The sequence below is a fragment of the Pleuronectes platessa genome, chromosome 2, assembly GCF_947347685.1.
Source record: "Pleuronectes platessa chromosome 2, fPlePla1.1, whole genome shotgun sequence".
NCBI lineage: Eukaryota > Metazoa > Chordata > Actinopteri > Pleuronectiformes > Pleuronectidae > Pleuronectes > Pleuronectes platessa.
In genome coordinates, this window is record NC_070627.1 from 1,263,238 (window position 1) to 1,288,628 (window position 25,391).

The following is a 25,391-nucleotide window of genomic DNA, read 5'->3' on the forward strand; positions in this document are numbered from 1 at the left end:
GATTTTTTTTTTTGTAACATTCATTCCGATACTGTCGAGTTCATACCCATGAAGCTGAGCTCAACTTAAACAAAATTATAAAAACTTTCAGAAATTAACAGATTATAAACTGATGAGGTTGAAGGACCATCCTGGTTGAACTGAACTCTTTTGATCGTTTTCATGAGCGTTTTAACTTTACAGAACTTTTACAATCACATCGAACCGATCAAACGCTTCGATCGTGTCCTGGAAGTTCACGAAGCTTTTTGTTTTTCATCACAGCTGCTGCTTGAAGAAACTCGTCAGCTCCTCAGGAGGAAGACGCGTGATGGAAATTCATCTTGAGATTTTAAATAATGAAATTCTCAGACCGGAGTGGCCATTGAGTCTTCATAATAGTAAGCTCTGCAGAGTTACACAACAAGCACGGGTGCTCAGGATGAAACAACTGGCTGCAAGTGTGTAAAAGCCAGGACTTAAACAAAGAGGGGTTTCACAAGACAATATGAAAAACAGAAGACATGCCAGATTTAATACAAAGAGGGGCTTCATAAAACGTAATATGAAAAAAGATATGAAATCCTCCTCTGTGTCTATCTGCTGTGTCCGTCCACTGTAGCAAACTCCCTGTATGCCAAGGCCACAGCAGTGGGACGACTGGTCAGTTGAATTTTCCCTTACACACGTTTACTAAACGACGGCCGAACAATAATTAATAATTCACACTTTGTCCCTTTGTCCCTTAAATCTCTCCTGGTCCTCGTAGTGTTAATCCTCTCAAAGGAGGAGTCTGGCAGCAGCAACAACTTTGTTCCTGCTGCACGTTGGATCAGTGGGATTTAAGTTGTGATTCATTAAGTGTGTGGTCCAACGCAGGACCAGTAAACCCCTTTGTTCCAGACTGGTGAAGCGGGGGCTGATCACAGAGGCGTGAGCCGACCTCCCACGTGGCTCGCACGGAACCGGATTCCTTTCTGTTTTCAGCCTCTCAAGGTTTTCACTCTTTTTCACGAGACCAGGAACTCAACACGAGACGTCAGAAACAGAAACGCTCAGAAAAACACAAAGAGGAAAAAGAATCTCTGCTAAAGTCTGAACCAGCTTCATGTGTTTGTTCCACAGTTTCATTGTTTCTGGTTAGTTCTGGGTTTACATTGTAATTTATGGACTAAAGACTTTTGTCTGACAAACGTCCTGTCGTCATCACCTACGTGGGCGGAGTCTACCTGTACTGGACTCTGATTGGTTTCCTTTAATTTGCAACTTAAACAAACAAAATAAATCCAAATGAAATTGGATCATATTTTTCCTCTCCTGGTCGTAGATCCGGTCGACCCCCCCCCCCCCTCACCTCCCTCCATACCTCACGTGCCTGATAGCCTGAAGGGAACAGAGCGGCATGTGTCCCTCTTCCTGCGCTCGTTCTCCCTTCCTCTCCTCCTCCTCCTCCTCCTCTTCCTCATCATTAACAAGACCAACATGTGTGAGAGCGGAGGAAGGAGCCGGGTAGAAACACAAGACCCTGCCGTCTCCGGGCTCCTAATCTCTATCATGTGGGAGAAGCTTCAAACTGGGAGATCCACGTGGGCAGAACACCGAGGGCCGCCACGTTTCCCTCCGTCCTGAATGAAAAGAGCCATTCTTCACTTTCCCTTCTCTGGGAACACACCTTCATTCTTCACTCAGACCCTCCACCTCCTCCGCTCTCTGTGCTGGAAGCTCACTGCTGCAGTTCAGCTCCACACTGAATGAAAGTCTGTCTTCACCTCCTGCAGCCGTGACTGTCACCACCACATTCTACAGGCTTTAAGTCAAATAATAACATTAAAGTTAAATATAAATAAAGATTTAAATACAGTGTTAATAATGTTCCACCAGGTTCTTATTGGATCTACAGACCAAGGCTCCTTCAAACTCTGCAGAGTCAGCGTCCGTCCAGCCCGAGACCACGAAGGCTCCATCGCTCAGAGGAGAACCTTCACCTGAAGACGTCTCAGCTCAGTCCTGTGATGATCGTGTCCGTCCACAGTTCAGACACAAGACAGATGTTAGTGACCAGTGGAAAAGAGGCTTCTGCTGGTTTTACTGGTATTTGTTTGATGCCAACACTTGTTCTCTTACTGCTGTGGAGAATATCACAACTTTAGCTAAAATATATAATAGTGGCGCCGTTATGTGACGTCATTCTGAGCTGGAGTCTGAGGGGTGGAGCCACAGTATCGAGGTCCCGCCCCCATATATGTAGCCAACCAATCAAGAGTCAGTCTCGGCTGTCAATCAGGATCTGTTTGTATATCATCAAGTAACCAATTAAAACCAAACTGATCAGAAACACCTGAACATGGAGACGTGGCAGGTGAACTGTACTGTAGACGGCCACCAGGGGGCAATTCAGGTGTTTTGGCTTCATGTTGTGAGCCGTCATGTCGTCCATGTTGATTTACGATCACATGACACGACTGTTTCTTTGCTTTTATTGGCTCTAATGAACCGAGCTCATTTCATTCCGCTCCTCATTGTGTTTAGGTGTCGCTTCCACTGTTAACAGGGGGGGGGGGGTTCATTGATATATAACCATTTACATATAACCTGTGGTTTATGGTCGACGTGAAAAGGTTAAAGGTCAGAGTATCTTTAATTCTTTAGGTTAAAGATAATGTTTGTGTGTTTAATGGAAGAAGAGAGGACACATGTTCGTTTGAAGGATCATGGAATTTAGATTATTGCGTGTGTGTGTGCGTGTGTGTGTGTGTGGTTGTGTGTGTGTGTGTGTGTGTGTGTGTGTGTGTGTGTGTGTGTTATTGAGGGGCCCTCCACCTCATATCTTCACAGTGTGCTGGAGGGGCCCCGGCCTCTCTGGTGTATTACAGTGGGATAAAGGAGCCCAGTGTCCGACCCTCGGCTTCTCCTCCGTCCTCCTCCTGTACTTCATCACCTCCTCATCACTGTGATGGACAGGAGGCCGGGGGAAGAGAGAGAAAACACACAGAATATGCAGGGAGGCGAAAAAGGAGAGGGCCAGAAGAGAGACGGAGGGAAACAGGGATCCCGGTTTAGATCAAGAGATTTGGACTGAAAGAAGTAAAGAGCCAGAGATGGAGAGAACTAGAAGAGGAGAGGAAAACATGGAACTGAGATTTCCAACAGATAAAGATTTAATGAAAGAATAAACAAAGTGAGGAGACGCTCTGTCTCGTCCTCAGAGGAGAGGACCCATCAGAGGAGACATCTCATCAGAGGACGCCTCCTGTCCCTCACAGCTGTTAGAATGCTAATTGTCAGAAGCTAACGGAGCATGGGAACTATGAGAGGAATGATAATGATGGCTGATAGAGATCACATCCAGGTGGCAGCGGCGGTCCTGTGTCCTGAGACGACGCAGGATCCTCAGAAGAAGAGAAGAACTCCGACTGATCAAAGGCACCGGCTGGTTCCCTTTGTACCTGAAATCAGGGCTGTGATTGGACGAGCCAGAAAAACAAGCTCAGTCGAGAGCTGCTCTTCCTGTAAACTCTTCTCATGCGACCTGCTGAGATGTGACATTTACTCCAACGTATATTTTCCATCTGAGATTGATGCAGATTTATAAATACCTCCCTATGAAACACGACTCTGACTCTTGTGTCCTTCACTTCTTAGAGAATCGTTAAATCGTCCTGTTCAGAACTTATAGGATGATTAAACGCAGTAGAAGCTATGAGCGACCCCCCCCCCCCCCCCCCCCCCCGACAGAGGGGGCGATTTATTTTCTAACTTTCCTTTAATAATTTTGTCACAATTATTTAAAACAGAAGGAGAAATTAACAAGTGAAGTTAATCTGGTGTTTACGAGAGTTAAATGACAGAGAGACTTTTAACTCTCTCTCTCTCTCTCTCCCCCCCCCTCCCTCTCTCTCTGTCACTCTCTCTCTCTCTCTCTCTCTCTCTGTGTCTCTCCGGCATCTGGACCTGACTGAACATCTGGTCCAGGCCTTGAGAAAGGTCTCTCTGTTTTAGAGAGTTTATCTATGACTAAACATTAACACCATGAAGATGCGGCGGTTGACCCACTGTCGCCTCGCAGCACGAAGGTTCCAGGTTTGAATCCCGGAGGCTGCACGCTCTCCCCGTGTGTCACCTGAGATTTCCTCAGCTTCCTCCCAAAGACGTGCAGACTGGAAAAAACTAGAAACTCTAAATCAACTGTATGTGTGAGTGTGATTAATCAAGAATAAAGTCATAATTGAGAATTTGTTATGACATAATAAACAATAAGGAGAAGCTGTGCTACAGGAGGACGGGACAGTGACTTGTAAACAAATCCTCCTCCTGACAAAACCTCTGATATCAACTCAAGTGAATGTGTGAAAGTTTCTCTTCATCGGAGTCAAACTCAACATGCAACACAAACAAGTTCCGTCCTGACAAGAACTAATGCAGATGTGCATTCCTGAGCCACGTGTGTGTGTGCGTGCACTTACAGTAGCTGTGTGTGTGTGTGTGTGTGTCTGTGTGTGTGTGTGTGTTTGTGTGTGTGTTGAGGAAGTTACCCCAGATACCCAGACGGTCCAGGGTCACATGTAGAGCACGATGTTGAGCAGAAAGAATTTACGAGTCTCCTCAGACATGAAACTCTTGGTATCGTGGTGTGAAGAGTGTTTAACGAGCTCCTGACGAAGATCGTCCATCATCATCGTCAAACAGGAACAAGTCTGAATCAGTCCGATCTCTCTCAGTCACCAGGTTGTGTAACTCCCTGTGTGTGTGCGTTGCCCGGCCGGTTGTCGACGGTCAGGTGTCGTTGGCTCTGTTGTGTAACGGTTGTGTTTCTTTCAGGTCGACAGGAAGTGCCTGCGCTCTCTGACTCTCTGCTTCTGATTCGACTTTTCTAAACCTTCTTGTTAGTTATTGTATTTTTTTTATATATATTTTGGACTTTCAATATTTTCCGTGGAGTCGAGCTGCAGCGGCCTCCTTCCTGCTCCTGTTGTTGTGGAAAACACAAACAGGATATGAATCTGTTGACGGTGGAAGAACCAGTCGAAGGTTTTTACTGAAGTTTCCAGTTCAGTTTCCCAGTGGGTGAGAGACGGCATCTGGCAAACAGATGTTTCTCTACTGGTTTTTATCACATTAACACAGCTAAGTGCTGGTCGTCAGCATCTGGGAGGTGGAGGAGGTGGAGGTGGAGGTGGTGGAGGAGGAGGTGGTGAAGGAGGTGGACGGCAGGAGGTGAAGGGGTGGAGGAGGTGGAGGAGCTGGTGGTGGAGGAGGTGGTGGAGGTGGTGAAGGAGGTGGAGGAGGGGGTGGAGGTGATGGAGGTGGTGAAGGAGGTGGTGGAGGTGGTGAATGAGGTGGAGGAGGGGGTGGAGGTGATGGAGGAGGTGATGGTGGAGGAGGTGAAGGATGTGGAGGTAGTGGAGGAGGTGGAGGTGGAGGTGGAGGAGGAGGAGGTGGTGAAGGAGGTGGAGGTGCAGGAGGTGAAGGGGTGGAGGAGGTGGTGGAGGTGGTGGAGGTGGTGAAGGCTGTGGAGGTGGGGAAGGAGGTGGAGGAGGTGGTGGAGGAGATGGAGGAGGTGGTGGTGGAGGAGGTGAAGGATGTGGAGGTAGTGGAGGAGGTGGAGGTGGAGGTGGAGGAGGTGGTGAATGAGGTGGTGAATGAGGTGGAGGAGGTGAAGGAGGAGGTGGTGGTGGAGGAGGTGAAGGATGTGGAGGTAGTGGAGGAGGTGGAGGTGGAGGAGGTGGTGAATGAGGTGGTGAATGAGGTGGAGGAGGTGGAGGAAAAAATGCAAAAAATATTTGTTTTAATAATTTTAAAAACTCAAAATTCTTAACAGAATCATAAAATATATTTGATAAACTGAGAGGAGACAGGATATGAAACTGTGTGATTAAATGTTTGCTGAGTTCACATCCTCCTGCAAACCTGTCAACTCAATGTACACACACACACACACACACACACACACACACACACACACACACACACACACACAGTGATGTTAATAATGACTCTATATTGTGAAATAATGTTTAAACTTACATAATCAGTGGGTTGGTTGTGGGGAAGGAGAGATTACAGAGCAGCACAGTTAGAGGAGGAGGAGGTGAAGTTTGTGTGTGTGTGTGTGTGGGGGGGGGGCTCAGCTGGAGAAGAGGAAGAGAGTGAGGGACGGAGGGGAGCGGGGGGGAGGGGGGGGGCTGAGCAGAGACAGAGAGGACTGTCAGGAGGAGCCTGTGTGGAGGGAACCACCTCGACTCAAACATGAAGAACATCCATGATAAAGATGTTTCTGTCTTTTCACATCGTTCTTCTCTCTCTGAAGTTTGTTCAAGTTTCTGATCAGTTTGGTTGGAATCAGTTATTTGATGATTGACAGCTGACACTCACTCCTGATTGGTCGAGCCTGTGAATCGGTGTCATTTTGACTCTTAACGTTGTGTGTGTCTGTGTTTGACTTTAGTAAAAACACTCAGGGGTTGTTGGAGTTGTGGGTGAATAAGTGTAGAGTGTGAGTCATGAAGCTGAATATTAAAGAGCTCCTTCAGGTCGACAGCCTCAGGTGGTCTCTGTGTGTTTATGGCTTCAAATATTGAAACTGGCTCAGGCTGATTTATTAAACACAACCAGACACTTCAGTGTGAACACAATATGAAACAAGATCCAAACCTGCAGCCTCATGATGCCCTGATTCAAGTTATTGATTATTGACTCGGACGTCAGTGAGATGATGACAGCAAAGTTACAGAAACGAGATTCAGAGAAAGAATCGGTTTGTGTTAGAATCTCAACATATTTAAAAAAAAAATGAAATGTGTTAAGTTTTGTTTTGTAAATCATTTTGCAATAAAAAGGCAGCTCCTTTTCATCCAAGATTTTTAATGTTGTGTTTGCATTTAAATGGTTTTGTTTGGTGGATGAATAAAATCAACTTATACATAAATAGATATTTTGTCGTGTAAAGAAATTGGACAGAAGCATGGACTGTAAATAAAGATGGAGGATGCATCTCTAATTCCTCCAGGTGTTAAAACATCTCAGGTTCAGAGACGTCCTCAAAAAACACAGAGAAACAGACCGAATGTGTCTGAGACAGGAAGTGAAGACACAGGAAGTGAAGAGACAGGAAGTGAAGAGACAGGAAGTGAAGGGACAGGAAGTGAAGAGACAGGAAGTGAAGGGACAGGAAGTGAGACACGACGAGGACATGAAGTGAGAGCGAGAGAAGAAACAAGTCGCTCAAAGGAACGGAGACAAAGGTGTGAGGAGCTGAGACACAAACATGTGCACCGAAAACCACACAGACACACACACACACACACAAACACACACACACACACACATACACACACACACACACACACACACACACACAGACACACACCAACACCCAGACCCACACACACACACACACACACACACACACAGAGACACACACCAACAACCACACAGACACACACACACACAAACACACACACACACACACACACACACACAGACACACACCAACACCCACACAGACAAACCCACACACACTCACACTCACACCAAAACCCACACAGACGAACCCACAGACACACACTCACACACTCATACACTCACACACAGACACACACACACTCACACTCACACCAACACCCACACAGACAAACCCACAGACAAACACTCACACACAGACACACACTCACACACCCACACACACACACACACACACACACACTCCCACACAGACACACACTCTGCAGGAGACTGGGCTCACATGACCACCTGGCGCTGCTCCTCTTGACCGAACTAAAGGGCCAAATAAATTAATGTGACCGAGCTAAAGGGTCAAGATTGTCCGCATAATTGTGTGTGTATTTGTGTGTGTGTCTGAGTGTGTGGGTGTGTGGTTGTTGGTGCAACATTTTTTCTCAGTTCCTTTGAGCGACTTGTTTCTTTGCTCGTTTTCACTTCCTGTCCTCGTCATGTTTCTCTTTCTTTGGCCGACATCTCCAAATCAAAATCCATAAATACACATTTCCACCTGTTCAGATCAGTCTGGAGAATCGAGATGAAGAACAAGCCTTTTGAATTCCTTAGTCACAATATCGTGGTAACAAAACACTACAGATGTAAATGTCTCCTTAACTGTGGAATCAAACAGAAAGAATTTGTCTTTATTTAACAAATAAATAAAAAAGGTCAAATTCAGTGAAACGTTTTCTGGCCTCGACTGATTCCTTCTTCAGATTTACTCGTTGTGTTTGATTCTCTTCCCTCAGAACTGTGGAGTTTCTCTCTAACCAGGTCTCCACCTCTCTACCTCCAGATGTTGTGATTCGACGCTGAACAAATAAAAGTGAACTGAACTTAATTAACTTTCCACCATTAAAAACCCGGCTCTGTTATTCCTGTCTCCTGTTCCCTCAGAACACTTGAGATCCTGTAACGATCCGACCACCTCCTCTCAGAGGAAGTTCTTCCTCTCAGCAGCTCAGTTCAAATATGAGTTCAACGACAGAAGGAGCCGGTCGGTTCAGGATCTATAAATCCTGTTCAGGTCAAAGGTCACAGGTTCATTTCCCAGAATTAGTTTTTACAAACCAAGACACAGAAACAACTTAGAATCAGTGAAATCCAGAAGGTGGTTAGGTCCTGACGTGTGATGTCTGTCTCCAGGTCAAAGTTCAGCTCCAGAGCAACAACTGTGAAGAGCAGAGATGTTCTCCGGCTCCGTGGAAACAAACATTCCAGGAATTCTGTTCCTTTTCTACCTGAAGTGATGCGATGCTGAATAATCCACAGGTTCCGTGTTGTTTGCTTGTGACCTGTGACTTTTGACCTGGATTTGGATGATACATCACTTCACAAGCAGATATGAACTAAACTGAGCAGAGGGTTTTCTGATTGGCTTGTTTTCTCAGAATAAACAAAGATCGCTTCTGAAGGAATTCATCGTTCAAGCCTTTGCATCAAATCGATTTTTTATATAATCTTTATTTAATCAGGCAGTCAAAGAAACAATGAAACACAAGCAACAACATAAAAACAGTCACAAGATTCATAAAATCACACAGTGAAGATGTAAAAAGAGAGTTTCAGGAAACATGACATGAAAAAAAGACAGGAAATCACCATCGCTGTCTATCTGCTGTGTCCATCTGTTGTAGCAGTTTGAAGAAAACGTTACCTAATAAGGACAAACTCACTGTCTGTCCAGGTCACAGCAGTGAGACACCTCCAGATAAGAGCTCCATCCTGTCAGGCAGACAGGGTCACAGCAGTGAGACACCTCCAGATAAGAGCTCCATCCTGTCAGGCAGACAGGGTCACAGCAGTGAGGCACCTGATCAGTGGAATCTTCCATCACACAATCATTTACATATGTGGTCGTTTGACTTCAGTGGCTCTGAGAGAAAACACATGAAAGTGAATCACACGTACAACGATAAACATCAAACAGGATAAAGGATTATTCAAACTATTACTCTTCAGAGAAACTGTTCAGGAGTAGAGTGAACTCATTTCTGCTCCTTGACATATGAGAAGAGAAACGTTTAACAGAGTTTAAACACACAGGGTGAACCCTTCACTACAGATGGAAAGATGATTTGCAGGGAAACAAAGAACTGTATTTGTGCTTCATGTGTAAGAGAATGAAATAGACATATATGTGTATATATAGACTGTTATAAGTATATAGGCAGGTATGTATACAATATGAATATGAGTATACAAATAGTATCTGCTATATGTACATAAATAGATTCACTGTAGTATTCTACAGATGTGTTGCAGAGACGTCTCCTATACAACAACACCACAGTCCTCTATCTACTGAAGCCTGGTGTCGTAGCCTCAGTGAACTCCTGGGCAGACTGGGCAGACTGGGCAGACTGGGCAGACTGGGCAGACTGGGCAGAGCAGGACTCTTCTCCTCCATGTGAGACGGTGGGACACCAACAACACATCGAGTGTTCGAGGGCTGAGGACGTTATGTACCACACCACATGTATACTGACGGCTCGTATGGATCCACTGGCCTGATGCCTGCTCAGCAAACTGCACAAGTCAGAACAGACCTCAGACTGTTTGTAAAAATGGAGGTAGACTCCGAGTTCAGAAAGTGAAGCCGATAAGTGCCCAAAACCTGTTTTCTGTGTAGTAACCAGCAGAGGGCGACTCCAACACTTTGCATCTGACAGGTTGACGTCATTCACAGCTGATTGTTAGATTACCTTCATTGGTTAATAAGCGATGATGTCATAAACGTGACGTTATGATCACATGAATTTTCTCAGTCGCGAAAACATTTTTCTGATCTGACCCACCAGCTCATCCGTATATGGTTACTTCTGGCTCAACTGAATCCAAAATGGCGCTGGATGAAATAAAAAACTGGAGGCTTCAAAACTGCAGCTGACAAACCACTGGGTCACGTCCCAGTCCGGCTCTTCACCCCTCTGTAGTGGCTCCCTGTATAGTGTTGTGCATATTTTTCGCGAACGGTGAATATTATTAACGTGAGCGTAGACAGCGCGCACACAAACACCGGCACCGGGCTCCGACCCCGCCCACTCGCTCGGAGAGATGCAGATCAGAGCTCGGAGCTTCGGGGCAAATGTCTCTTGATAGAAGGTTTCCTGCCCCTGCACCATATGGACAATACATGGCCTCACAAACAGGGGCTTGCTGGTTAGCGCTGTTTATTCAGTTTAACAGGAGAAAACTCACCTCTCAATCAATGTGAATATTTTGCACTGACTTTGTCTTCATGTCGTTTCCTGATGATTCTGAGGATTTCAGGCTGCTTCATTATTTCTGTTCAACACTTTGAATAAAACGTGACAAACATCAAACTGTGTGTTGAGACTGTTTTGAAACTAACTCGGCCTCTACGGCTATTTTGTTCTCAGTAATAACAGTAAAAGCAGAGTCCACTTTATTAGGTACACCTGTGTAATGTGATGCTCAATCCTCACATGTCTATAAAGACACATGTGTGTAGACGTCATGTACAGATATGTGCTGAAGGGCTGATCAATCATTATCAATCAATCAAACTTTATTGGTACAGACGTTTTCATACAAAGAAAAATGGATGAAATAAAAAATACAAATGAAATTAGGAAAAATACTATGATGAAGATTAAAACAGAAAACACGAAGACAAATATAAAATATGTCAAAACAATATAAGTATATCATGAGTCATCTTTTGAGGGTTTTATTGTGAAGGGCTGTGGGATGCTGCAGCTGCAGAAGAGGATATAAGTGAGAGAGAGAGAGAGAGAGATAGAGAGAGAGAGAGAGAGAGAGAGAGAGAGACATAGAGAGAGAGAGCAGCGAGTGAAGCAGTCAGTGACGTCACAGCCACGGTCAATATGTCACAACTGGACTCGGACAACGATGAAGCTTCTTCTGCTCGTGAGTTTCCTGAGTCTGTGGAGAAGAAGCGATGGAACCGGTGAGAGGATCCCATTGACTCCCATGTTAATAAAGCCTGACTTTAGATCAGAATTAAACCGGTTTACAGCCGGGTTCAAAAACGGTTTTAGTCTCAAACACTAAGTTATTCCTTCATGACAACTCTGAGGGGGGGATGGATATTTTTCTAACTCACTTGTTTAAATTATATAGAGGTTTGAAATTATGAATAATTATCACTTGATGGACAGGTGACATCACTGCTCGGCTTCAACTGAGCTCATCCACTCAACTCGTCTCTAAACTGCTGTTTGACTGTGGTGAACACGTGTTGATGTGTTTTCTGTCTTTCTTTTAAACCTGATCACATGCATGTGAACTCACTGATGTGCACGTGTGTGTGTTCCAGGTGCAGCCCCCATCAAAGTGGTGGTGAAAAAAGGGGATGATGTCATTTTACCATGTTCCTTCAGCAGCGAGAACATCAGGCAGGAGCTCTTTGACTGGAAGAAGGACAAGGACAAGAAGGACATGAAGGAGGTGTTCATGTACGATAAGGGAAATGAGAGAAATTCAGCTCAGGACGAGCAGTTCAGAGGTCGCGTCTTTCATTTCCCAGAACATCTGGACGAGGGTAACGCCTCCATAGTCATCAGAGCCACCAAGTTGACTGACAGTGGAAACTACACCTGTTTATTTCCACGTCATCATCCAGAGAGACGATCGAACGTTGAGCTCGTCGTCGGTGAGTTTTTCCATAAAACTGTTGAAAAGATGATTTACAGTCTGAGACGTTTCCTGACTCTTTGTCCAGAACAGACACAAACCAGTCTCATCTGTAAACTGGTTTAAACTCAACACTGTTTTTATTCTGTTTAGTTTTACATGTTAAACTTCTGTTTATCAATAAGATTCCATAGTCACATGTTTTGTCAGATTGATGACATCACACAGAGGCTCTGACATCATCGTGTTTTCTTCTTATCTTTTAAATCCTATCTTAACCGAAGTGATGAAAACATCTCGGGTGATTCGGATCCGCAGGTTTCAGCAAATGTCACCTTGAGAAATATCACGTGACAATAACACTTCACTCATCATGAACACATGAATCAGTTTATTTCATTAAATAAGAATTTCATCAAATTTAATGTTTGATTCTGACTCAATCTCTGAATAGAAAACATCTCTCTAATTTAATTATGGTTCCTTTATTCAATTATCACTGTGTTCTAATTTTTAACTAACAACTAATACACATTTGTTTGATTTAATACAGAATATTGTAACAATGAAAAAAGGGCTTTTGTCATTAGAGTCAGAAAATTATTCTTGACACAAGCTAGAAATCCAAATGTTGTGATATTAAATTAAATTTTTTCTTTTTATATTCTTTATTTATTTGACAGTTGTATACAAAAACTTACATCAGCCCAAGGGCAAGTTTCTTTCTTCTGCTGTCAACCTTTTTCAAAATTGGGTAACTTTGTACATTTTGGGAGAGGTACAGTGCGTACATGTAGACAATAATCACAGATCAATAGAGAAAAACAAATAAATGAATAAAAACAAGCCGAATAAAAAAACACTGTTTACAGGAGCTGCTCCAAAACCATCTGTCACAATACTTGATGGAACAACGGTCTGGGCTCTTCTGATGTGTGAGGTTCTTGGTGCGTTTCCAAAACCTGATGTTCAGTGGCAGAACAGAGCTGGAGACATTGTTCCTGCTGAAGAACCTCAGGTCACTGAAAGAGGAGGCAGATATGACATCATCCTCCAAACGACTGTGACCAAGACCGACCACTATCGCTGTGTCTCCACTCAGGAGGAGATCAACCACCGGATATATACTGAGACATATGTACCTGTCCATGGTGAGTTTCTTTATATTTCTGCTTTTAATCATCCATCTTCTACACCACTCATCTTCTGAGAGTCGCAGGATGGAGAAGGGGGTGGGGGGGGTGTGGGGGGGTTCACCTGTCAGTCAATCTCAGAGCTGAGTAAGTTTACAAGGACAATATTCAGACTGTGACCTTATTCAGAAAAATACAGTATTTATATAACAGTGTTTAAATGAGTTGTTTATGAAACCATTGATTCATATTTTTACATTCTAAAGAGCAGAGTCTGATTATGACGTCATCATGTCCGACGTTACTCTGCTAGTTTTAAACAACCTGAGACAGTTTAACGTACGATGCTACAGATCTTATCATGTTAGGTGTCTAACGTGAGAAAGCAGAAGATGGAGGCTCACGTCACTGAGCCTGGAGACCTTCATCCCTCTGGTGTTTCTATCTGCTCATCACTTCACATGTGAACCTTTAGTTCTGTGTGAAGGTTGTGACGTCCAGTCTGCTCCACAGGAAGTGACGCTGTCTTCTGTCCTCTCTTTCAGACATTCGCTCGGCACTGATTGCTGTTGGTGTTGGTTCTGCTGTCTTGACTCTACTTGTCGGTGTTGTTGTTTACTTTGTGCTAAAAAAGAAAACTCACTCAACATTACCATCTAATCCAGGTAAGTTTAAATCATGTATTTAATCAACATTATGATGATGAGCAGACGACAACACAAACAATTCTTCATCTGATGTTTAGAGTCTTGACAGAGACACAAAAATGTCTGTTGGTATTTATCATCGACTGTAAATATAGACCAACATGACTGTTAACAATCTATATCGCCCCCTGGTGGCTGATGGCAGTATAGGTCATAATCCTCCTTTTATATCAAGTCAATGATCGTCCTTACATACAGTCACTGATTGTGTACTTATATATTGTGTAGTTATATACTGTGTGTAGTTAAATACAGTGTGTTGTTGTTTACAGTGTAACTTTCCCAAAGCAACAATGAGACGTTCACACCTGCTTCATGCAGCCGCTGATCAGGTGACACAGGAAACAGGAAGTGAACTCCTCCAAAGCTCTTTTTCATTGGTCCATTTACCTTCGACTCAAACACGAATGAAAAGCTTCAGAGTGACGACCACACAACAATGTTTGTTTAAAGATAATGATGTCATCATGACATCACTTCCACCACGTGACGACACATGATTGTTTCTTGTAAATAAGCTGACTTTTCAATATACACTACCGTTCAAAAGTTCGGGGTCACCAACACAATTTCCTGTTTCCATGAAAACTCACACTTTTATTTATCGAATGAGTTGCAAAATGAATAGAAAATATAGTCAAGACATTGAAAAGGTTAGAAATAATGATTTTTATTTGAGATATTAATTTTGTTTTTCAAACTTTGCTTTCGTCACAGAATGCTCCATTTGCAGTAATCACAGCATTGCAGACCTTTGTCATTGTAGCTGATAATTTGTTGAGGTAATCTGTAGAAATTTCTCCCCACGCTTCCTGAAGCCCCTCCCACAAGTTGGATTGGCTTGATGGGCACTTCATGCGTACCATACAGTCAAGCTCCTCCCACAACAGCTCAATGGGTTGAGATCTGGTGACTGCACTGGCCACTCCATGACAGACAGCATACCAGCTGCCTGCTTCTTCCCTCAATAGTTCTTGCATCATGTGGAGGTGTGTGGGTCATTGTCCTGTTGGAGGAGGACATCGGCTCCAATCAAGCTCTGTCCACAGGGTATGGCATGGCGTTGCAAAATGGAGTGATAGCCTTCCTTATTTAAAATCCCTTTTACCTTGAACAAATCTCCCACTTTACCAGCACCAGTCAGCACCAGACCATCACATGACCTCCACCATGCTGGACAGATGGCGTCAGGACTCTTCCAGCATCTTTTCACCTGCTCACACATGTTCTTCTGTTTGATCCAAACACCTCAAACTTTGATTTGTCTGTTCATAACACTTTGTTCCAATCTCCCTCTGTCCAATGTCTGTGTTTTTATGCTCATATCAATCTTTTCTTTTTATTGGGCAGTCTCAGATATGGCTTTTTCTTTTCCACTCTGCCTAGAAGGCCAGCATCCCGGAGTCGCCTCTTCACTGTAGACGTTGACACTGGCGTTTTGCGGGTACCATTTAAAGAAGCTGCCAGTTGAGGACCTGTGAGGTTTCAATTTCTCAAACTAGAGACTCTAATATACTTGTCTTCTTGCTGAGTTGTGCACCGGGGCCTCCCACTTCTCTTTCTACTCTGGTTAGAGCCTGTTTGTGTTGTTCTCTGAAGGGAGTAGTTCACACCGTTGTAGGAAATGTTCAGTTTCTTCTAAATTTTTCGAATGGAATAGCCTTAATTTCTAGGAACAACGATGGACTGGTGAGTTTCTCATGAAAGTTCTCTTTTTCTGGCCATTTTGAGAGAATAATCGAACCCACACATGTGATGCTCCAGATACTCAACTAGCTCAAAGGAAGCCCAGTTTATCGCTTCTCTCACCAGCTAAACAGTTTTCAACTGTGCTAACATAACTGCACAAAGGTTTTTCAAGGGTTTTCTAATCATCCATTAGTCTTCTAAGGTGAGTAGCAAACACAATGTACCATTAGAACACTGGAGTGATAGTTGCTGGAAATGGACCTATGTAGATATTTCATTAAAAAGCAGACGTTTCCAGCTAGAATAGTCAATCACCACATTAACAATGTATAGAGTGTATTTCTGATTAATTTAATGTTTAGTCATTGAAAAAAACAGTGCTTTGCTTTGATAAATAAGGAAATTTCTAAGTGACCCAAAACTTTTGAACGGTAGTGTATGTATAAAAGCTTCAGGTCGTATCTATCGTCCAATAGGAAGCAGAGACTGTTGAATGATGCATGAAGTCATTTTCTGACCTTTTCTTCAGAAACTGAAATGAAACTGTGACATCACAGCTGCTTCATTATTTCTGTTCAACACTTTGAATAAAACGTGACAAACATCAAACTGTGTGTTGAGACTGTTTTGGACGTTTCTGTTCAAACTTTGAAGAAACTAAAGTGACTTCAGTGTTTTGGTCGAACTCTCCCATGTTTTATTTTCCAGAATCACTCGGCCTCTACGACTGTAACTGTAAATGTTTGTCTCAGAGTAAAATAAGTTAAAGAAAAGCTGCAGTGAAGAAATGAAAATATGTTTAATTATTGTTTAATAGTGAAAATGACATTTGTTGTTACATGAACTATCATCGACCTATTTTATTTTCTTTGTCAGACGGAAATAAACTTTGATTTAAATCCATGAGTTCATTTTTCCTCTGATCTGTTTTCTGTACAAATCATTTCTGAAGGTTTGTTTTATTCTCAGTGATGTGGCGCCCCCTGCTGCCGGGAAACTAACATACATTTTAACAACAACCCTGTTTTATTTTCTTAATCAGAAGGAATTAAATTTGCACTGAACAGTGACTCACTTTATTCACGTGCACACACACACACACACACACACACACAGTCTGAGGATCACATCAGTTTCAGCACAAAATGTGTTTCCTGTGGATAGTGAAGCAGTGTCCACTTTATTAGGTACACCTGTGTAATGTGATGCTCAATCCTCACATGTCTATAAAGACACATGTATGTAGACATCATGTACAGATATGTGCTGAAGGGCTGATCAATCATTATCAATCAATCAAACTTTATTGGTACAGACGTTTTATTACAACTTGTCCTTTACAAAATAAAAGCCGTATGAACAACACGTAAATGTAAAAATTCTAAGATTAAATTAGTTTTGAAAACACTGAAGACAAAAGTTTAAATTTGGAGAAAAGTGGATAAAATAAAAAATACAAATGAAATGAGGAAAAATACTCGGAAGATTAAATAATAAAACACGAAGACAAATATAAATATTTAAAAACAATATACAGTTAGTATTTCATGAGTCATAGTTCCGAGGCTTTTATTGTGAAGGGCTGTGACGTCATGCTGCAGCTGCGGAAGAGTATATAAGTAAGAGAGCGTTAGAGATGAGAGAGACAGAGAGAGAGAGAGAGAGAGCAGCGAGTGAAGCAGTCAGTGACGTCACAGCCACGGTCAATACGTCACAACTGGACTCGGACAACGATGAAGCTTTTTCTGCTCGTGAGTTTCCTGAGTCTGTGGAGAAGAAGCGATGGAACCGGTGAGAAAAGAAACGGGGGGGGGGGGGGGGGGGGGAGTGTGTTCGTGTGTGTGTCAGAGAGAGAGTGACTGAGTGTGTGTGTGTGTGTGTGTGTGTGTGTGTGTGTGTGTGTGTGTGTGTGTGTGTGTGTGTGTGTGTGTGTGTGTGTGTCACTGACTCACCTTTAAAGGACTGATTAACTCTTGGTTCAGGTTCATGTTGAGGTTGTAGAGTTTGAGGGTTTAGTTGTGATGGTTAAGGTTTGGGTTAGGGAATACATTATGCCAACGAGTGTCCTCACAACTATAGAGACATGCATGTGTGTGTGTGTGTTTGTGTGTGTGTGCGTGAGGGAGACAGATAGAGTGTGTGCACATGCACTTGTGCTCCTGCACGTGCACGTGCAGGGCGGTGTCTCCATCCTGTTGTCAGTGCGTGGATCACAGAGATGTGAAGTAACGAAGTACAAATACCGGAGGTTTGTACTTTTCTTGGAGGCTCAGATGAAAGCAGATTCAACAACATGTGATGACGTCATCCGGCTCCTCTGCTACATACGTGTTGGTCATGTTCTAAAATCCATGGAGGCTCTTTTCATCAGGTGAAGATAAGTGGAAGGAAACTCTGCTCAGTGTATGTGTCATCCCCCCCCCCCCCCCCCCCTCCCTCATAGTGCTGAGCAGATAAAGAGGGGATTTTTATTTCTGGGTGAACTATCCCTTTAATTCATTTCATTCTTATTCATTTGAGCTCACGTGTCTGTATCTCTGTTCTTCTTCATCTTCTTCTTCTCTTGAATTTCTGATTAAATGTAAAACTGCCTGAACAAGTTTATCTAGTTATGAAGAAACCGTTTCCTTCTTCCCACACGTTTTAGTTTCTTACTGGTGCAGTAACATCCTGGTGTGTGAACGTGGGCGTCACTGGCACCAGTGAGACTGTAAAAGGTGGTAACAGGTGGATCTTATCTCCAAGTGACTTCACGTGGTTTCATTTCCACGGAAGAGCAGTTCATTCATTCATTTATGTTTCGCCACTAGGGGGCAGTAGAACCAACTGAACACAAGGTGTTCTTCAGGGTTTTTGGAGAATTTGGTCTCAAATGAGCAGAAACCAGAGACGGACACAAAGAAAACCTCCAACAATAAGTGACAACTGTTGTCCTCAGAGTCCAGACTCCAGAGGGGACCTCGACCTGGAGGCCTGACTGATGGGGGGGAGCTTGTGGCTGTGGGTCTGAATATCCACACTCAGGTCTATTCTCCCCACCAGGGGGCGTCGTTTCCACTCAGCATCAATACACATGAGGGACAAATCCAAATCCCAGCGTCTGGTCAGAACAGCAGGATTCTGGGATATTGAGGCAGGAAGCAGCAGCAGAGAGATCCGTCCAATCAGAGCAATGGTGGAGGAGAAATGTGACTCGTCTCTACACTGCTGTTTGACTGTGGTGAACACGTGTTGATGTGTTTTCTGTCTTTCTGTTAAACCTGATCACGTGCATGTGAACTCACTGATGTGCACGTGTGTGTGTTCCAGGTGCAGCCCCCATCAAACTGGTGGTGAAAGAAGGGGATGAGGCCATTTTACCATGTTCCTTCAGCAACAAGAACATCAGGCAGGAGCTCTTCGACTGGAAGAAGAACAAGGACAAGAAGGACATGAAGGAGGTGTTCATGTACGATAAGGGAAAAGTTTACAATGATGGAGATTCACGTCAGGACGAGCAGTTCAGAGGTCGTGTCTTTCATTTTCCAGAACATCTGGACGAGGGTAACGCCTCCATAGTCATCAGAGACACCAAGTTGAGTGACAGTGGAAACTACACCTGTTTATTTCCACTTCTTGTTCCAGAGAGACGATCGAACATTGAACTCGTCGTCGGTGAGTTTTTCTATAAAACTGTTGAAAAGATGATTTACAGTCTGAGGCGTTTCCTGACTCTTTGTCCAGATAGGACACAAACCAGTCTCATCTGTAAACTGGTTTAAACTCAACACTGTTTTCATTCTGTTTAGTTTTCCATGTTAAACGTCTGTTTATCAATAAGTTTCCATAGTCACGTGTTTTGTCAGATTGATGACATAACACAGAGACTCTGACATCACGGTGTTTTCTTCTTATCTTTTAGATCCTATCTTAACCTCTTAGGGCACATTTTTCACACGTGCACACGTGTCTCTTTACACTTTCCCATTTTAAACTGGGTTTCAAACCCGCAGCAGGAGCAGCTGATGCGTTTCCTCTGCGTCAGTGTAAAGTAACGTCTCCGAGGTTTCATCGTGTGCGTTGATGTTTCTCACGGCTCTGAGACGCTCGATGTGCCGAACGATGACACTGCAGAAAATACCTGTTTCCTTCTGGTGTTGTCTTGACTTCCTGTTTGAAAGCGGACCAATCAGTGGTGATGGGAGTTATCAGGATGAAACTCTCAGGATCTCTGCCTCCACTCGTCTTCTACATCTGCACCAAGTTTCATGTTGAAGGCCTCAAGTGGCTCTGAGCTGTTTGACAGAGTGCAGTACCGAGCCCGTCCATCAGGTGGACACAGAACTTCATTACACTTCTCCAAAGTGAACAGATTAAGAAGATAAACGTGTTTTCTGACGCAGGAAATGTTCGTTAAAGTTAAAGTTGTCAATAAAGAAGAAGTTGTTGATATTTAGATCAAGTTTAACATGTTTAATCTGATTGAATCACGTGAGTTTGGATGATAAACGAGTTTCTGTGTCTCTCTGCCACCAAAGTCAGGCTGCACTCACTTCCATATATGGTCACACAGGTACATTGACCGGACACTTCCTCGGAGTGGTTTCACGGTGCTGGCTTTCTATTGGATGAAGCAGCTGTCACTCAAACACGCCGGGAGCTCCTGTGAGGTTGCTGTCCTGTGATTGGCTGCTGGAGTTAAAAGGTTCGTTATCCTCGTCACTTTAGATCGTAGAGAGACGCTGATTGGTTGTTGTGCAGGTGGGCGGGTACTGATGTCAGAGATACTGAACACGATTGGTTGAATCTTTGATTGAGTCTGTAAAATGGGCGGAGCTGTGGTTGTTCGTGAAGTTTGAGGAGCAGCGTTAAAACTGAACCAGAGAAATTATCACTTTATTCAGGGGGTTGTGTCACTTCCGGTCCAGATGAAACCAGGTGGATTTAATCTGAGTTCTTTTCTGCGGTCACATGTTTCCAGTTTGTCTCTGACGTCACGTGTTCCTCCGTGAGACGGGTTTGAACTGCGGTGACGCACTTTAGCATGTTAGCTCCTCACTGTACGCTGCCGTAAAGTAACACGCTGCCGGTGTCGTGTCGTGAACGTTCCCTGTGGACTCCTCCCTCGTTCGTTCATGAACACGTGATGTTTCCAACGCGATATGAAACGTGTGGATTCAACAGGAAAACGTTTCTAACAGCGACTGGTTCAGAGTCACGTGTTCATCTCGGGTCGCCTGCAACCTCCAATCCTCTTGAGGTTAAAAGACCGAAGTGATGAGAACATCCCAGGTGAGTGGAAGGTTCCAGAGGAGATCACGAGGAGACATCACGTGACACGAACATGAACCGCGTTGTTTGTAATTCAATTAATTAATTAAATCTGATGCAGAGGAAAACTTCACTAGATTTTTGTTTCTGAAATTATCCAATCATAAACTTTGTCTCACTCATGAATCAGTTTTATTTATTTTACACATTTCTTGTCACAATTAACTTTCACGTTGATTCACTGACTCTTGTTAGTTTTTAGTCACAATACAAATCTGAACCTTAGTCCTGACAAACTGGATTTATTGTGTTACGGTAAAATACGCAAAATCATTCAGAGAAAGGATCAGGGTTCCTACGGTCCTGAAAAACCTAGAAAAGTCATGGAATTGTTAAATGTTTATTTCCAGTCCTGGAAAAATGCTTGAAAAAGCTTGGAGAAATCTTGGAAATTTGTCATATTCATATTTTCATGTCATTCATTTACGCTGAGTTTTAAGTAATTCATATGCTTTTAAAAGGGCTACCCTAAAAATATAAGCAGGCATACGCTCTCATACTAATTGAAAAGTAAGTTGGGAAGCAGGCTCGAAGTGTAGGTTTAACCATGCTTGGCAACAAATGTAAAGGTACATGCCATGGGTTACAACAGACAAAGATCTCAATCAATCTATTGTCTCATTCATTTGTGTCATATAAGGTTTACCGTCTGCTTTGAAATTCTTATTGTAGCTTAAATACTAACTGTTGTTGCTTTTTCATGTATACACTTTGATCTCACAAAATGTTTGGTCATGGAAATTTGGTTTAAAGTTATTAAAGTCATAGAGAAATCATGGAAATCAATTGGTCAAAATGTGTAAGAACCCTGAAGGATAAATAAATAAATAATAACATCCCTAAATAGTTTTTCTAATTCTGTTATATGATCTGTGTTAACAGGAGCAGCTCCCTCACCATCCGTGACATCTATTGAAGAAACAAAGGACTGGTCTGTGTTGCAGTGTTCTGTTCGAGGGGCGTTTCCAAAACCTGATGTTCAGTGGCAGAACAGAGCTGGAGACATTGTTCCTGCTGAAGACCCTCAGGTCACTGAAACAGGAGGCAGATATGACATCATCCTCCAAACGACTGTGACCAAGACCGACCACTATCGCTGTGTCTCCACTCAGGAGGAGATCAACCACCAGACTCATGCTGAGATCCACGTTTATATTGGTGGTGAGTTTCTTCTTGGTCATATTTTCATCTTTAAATAATGTTAACAATGTTACTTCTGTAAGTGTCATTAGGTTTTAAAAATGTTTGAACAGAAACTAAACCATGATGAAGAAAGAAACCGTCTCAGATGGAGTCAGATCAGTTGTGATTCTCTGAGGTCACTGAGGTCACTGAGGTCACTGAGGTCACACACACACACAGTCGGTGAGTTCAGGCTCCTCCAGCTGCAGCTCACATCTGTCCAGGTGATAAACTGTGTGTTTGTGCTGAGTCAACACAAAGTGTAAAAACACTGATGGTCACATTCACAGGAATAAATGAGCTTCAGTGTGAATTCACCTTTTAGGAGCAGGAAGGTCCTGAGTCCTCGTCTCTGGACTGTGGAGACGGACGATATGAGCTGGACATGATCCACAGTGACACTCTGATTGTCCACTGCTGTTTGTCCTGGTGTTTCAGAGAAAGTGTTTGAGCTCAGAACCTGAGCTCATTGACAAGTGGAGCTGAACACAAACCTTTCAGTCCTGAAACACACGTGTGAGCTGTGTCTCCTGAAGCTGCACCTTTCCTCCACACTGACAATCACCAGACTCTTTATGAAACATCTGCAAACACCTGGTTGGATCCTGAGAGGCTGATCACATGAAACACTTGAAGGTCACAGATTCTTCAACAGTCCAGCTCTGTCTCATGAAGAAGTGAATGTAGCTTCTCAGCTGGTTCCTCCATCTCTTCTTCAGGGACATGAACAGACTGAAGTTCAGCTCTGACTCGGAGCCTCTTCATCCACAGTCTGTGACTCTTTCAGTCCAGAGGACGACTCTCTGGAGACCAGAGGCCTGTGGTGTTGGTCCACTGCCTCCACTGGGAATCCTCTGGTTCCCATCAGTCCTGCAGCTGGAGCAGCAGCTGGTTGCAAAGTGACACTTGGTTTAACCAGTTAGAACTGAACTGGTTCCAGTTAACAGAGAGCTTTATGAACACAGTTTATTATAGAGGAGATTTCTGCTTCACTGGATTCAAACGGGTGAAGCCACAGAATCAGTTGTTAGACATTAAAATCTTTAGAAATAGAAAAGTAATAAAAATCCTTAAGATGAAAGAAAAGTCTCCAGTTGAAGAAGAAAGAGTTTTTCATTGAGTCCTCATGAGACCCAGTGTTCACTTTATTAGGAACACCTGCACATTCTGCTGCAGCTCAACACAATATTAGGAACAGCTCTGAACATGACACAGTCCAGTTCAACAGCATCACTGACCTCTGACCTCAGGGATCGAACCTGTGACTGAATCTAAAACCTGTGACTAAAGAAACTGAACATTACAGGAGTCGTGATGTGTTCAGGTTGAACAGGTGGACCTAATAAAGTGACTCAGTTAAAGTCTGATAACAAACTGAAACAATATAGAATATCATATTAGAGGAGTAGAAAATGTTTATATCTTAAAATAAGGTTTCATGTGATTGTGTTGATAATAATAATTGTTGAAGCAGAAAGAACGTGTTGACTGTGTCTGAGCTTCTGTCCTGATGAGTCAGTTCACTGTTGTGAATCTTCACAGAACGTTGTGTTTGTGTTGTGACTCATGATGTTCTGTCACAGCAGAGATCTGATGTTTTATTCTGTGCTTTTATTTCTCTCTTTGTTTTCTTTCCTCTTCACCGCTCTGTCTCCCACATTCACAGAACAGAAAGATCCTGATATTTATCAGATGTTTAACTCTGTAAATGTTCTTTATAAGTTCTTCTTCATGTTCACAGGAGCAGCTCCAAAACCGGTGATCATGATACTTGGTGAAACAAAGGAAGGAGTTCAGCTACAGTGTGAAGTTTATGGTGCGTCTCCAAAACCTGATGTTCAGTGGCAGAACAGAGCTGGAGACCTTGTTCCTGCTGAAGAACCTCAGGTCACTGAAAGAGGAGGCAGATATGACATCATCCTCCAAACGACTGTGACCAAGACTGACCACTATCGCTGTGTCTCCACTCAGGAGGAGATCAACCACCAGATATATACTGAGACATATGTACCTGTCCCTGGTGAGTTTCTTTATATTTCTGCTTTTAATCATCCATCATCTTCACCACTCATCTTCTGAGAGTCGCAGGCTGGAGGGAGGGAGGGGGGGGGGGGGGGGTCACCTGTCAGTCAAACACTGAGCTTCACAGACAGAGACAAACCAGCATTGTTCTCACCCACCAGTGATTTAGATCAACCAGTAGAACACAGCCTCATGTCTCTATGGGAGGAAGGTGGAGGAACCAGAGAGAACCCACTGACACAGGGAGAACAAACTGCTGATCACTTCACAGGTTAGAATCCACAACCTTCCTCCTGTGAGGAGACAGCTCCAAACCGCTGGACCACCGTGCCGTCACTGATACTTTTAGAAAGTTTTAATGTCCATTTATTTTCTAAATGTTAACAAATATTGAGACTGAACAGAAACTGAACAGTGACTAAGTTTACATGGACAATATTCAGACTGTGACCTTATTCAGAAAAGACAGTTTTTATATAACGTTTAAATGAGTTGTTGATAAAACCATTGATTCATATTTTACATTCTAATGAGCAGAGTCTGATTATAACATCATCATGTCCGACGTTACTCTGCTAGTTTTAAACAACCTGAGACAGTTTAACATACGATGCTACAGATTTGATCATTTTAGGTGTTTTACTTTCTTAATCTTGAAAAAACTTTATTTTTCCATCTTGTTTACATTAAACTCAGGTGATGAGTCATCATGAGCTGGTAACTGTCGTATGTTGATGTGAAAACTCCAACAGGTGAAGGTTGTGACGTCCAGTCTGCTCCACAGGAAGTGACGCTGTCTTCTGTCCTCTCTTTCAGACGCTGGAGGGACGGTTCCTGTTTGGGTTGCTGCTGTTGGTGTTGTTGTCAGTGGTGTTGTTGTCGGTCTTGTTGTTTACTTTGTGCTAAAAAAGAAAACACACTCAGCAGTACCATGTAATTCAGGTAAGTTTAATTCATGTATTAAATCAACACAATGATGATGAGCAGACGACAACACAAACAATTCTTTATCTGATGTTTAGAGTCTTGACAGAGACACAAAGATTTATATTGGTATTTATCATCGACTGTAAATAAAGACAAACATGACTGTTAAAAATCTATATCGCCCCCTGGTGGCTGATGGCAGTATAGGTCATGCCTTTTTGATTTCCAGTCATTGATCGTCCCTATATACAGTCACTGATGGTGTTGTTATATACAGTGTGTAGTTATTTATTGTTATATGCAGTTTGTAGTTGTAAACTCTGTG

The 25,391-nt window shown here is 43.1% G+C and overlaps 1 protein-coding gene across 4 annotated transcripts in view; it reads left to right on the forward strand.

The window, feature by feature from the left end:
- The first annotated feature begins 11,258 nt into the window (after positions 1 to 11,258).
- LOC128424700 (butyrophilin subfamily 3 member A2) overlaps positions 11,259 to 25,391 on the forward strand; it is a 108,103-nt gene continuing 93,970 nt past the window's right edge. The window contains exons 1-6 of one of the 4 annotated variants that reach the window (XM_053411053.1): positions 11,259 to 11,410; positions 18,935 to 19,279; positions 19,527 to 19,534; positions 20,866 to 20,896; positions 21,818 to 22,096; positions 23,859 to 24,137. In XM_053411053.1, the coding sequence (XP_053267028.1) occupies positions 11,353 to 11,410; positions 18,935 to 19,279; positions 19,527 to 19,534; positions 20,866 to 20,896; positions 21,818 to 22,096; positions 23,859 to 24,137 (1,000 nt within the window). In that variant the 5' untranslated portion in view covers positions 11,259 to 11,352. Of the gene's footprint in view, positions 11,411 to 17,230; positions 17,417 to 18,934; positions 19,280 to 19,526; positions 19,535 to 20,865; positions 20,897 to 21,817; positions 22,097 to 23,858; positions 24,138 to 25,391 lie in introns of those variants that run through there. The other 3 variants (XM_053411044.1, XM_053411070.1, XM_053411061.1) reach the window with 3 other exon arrangements.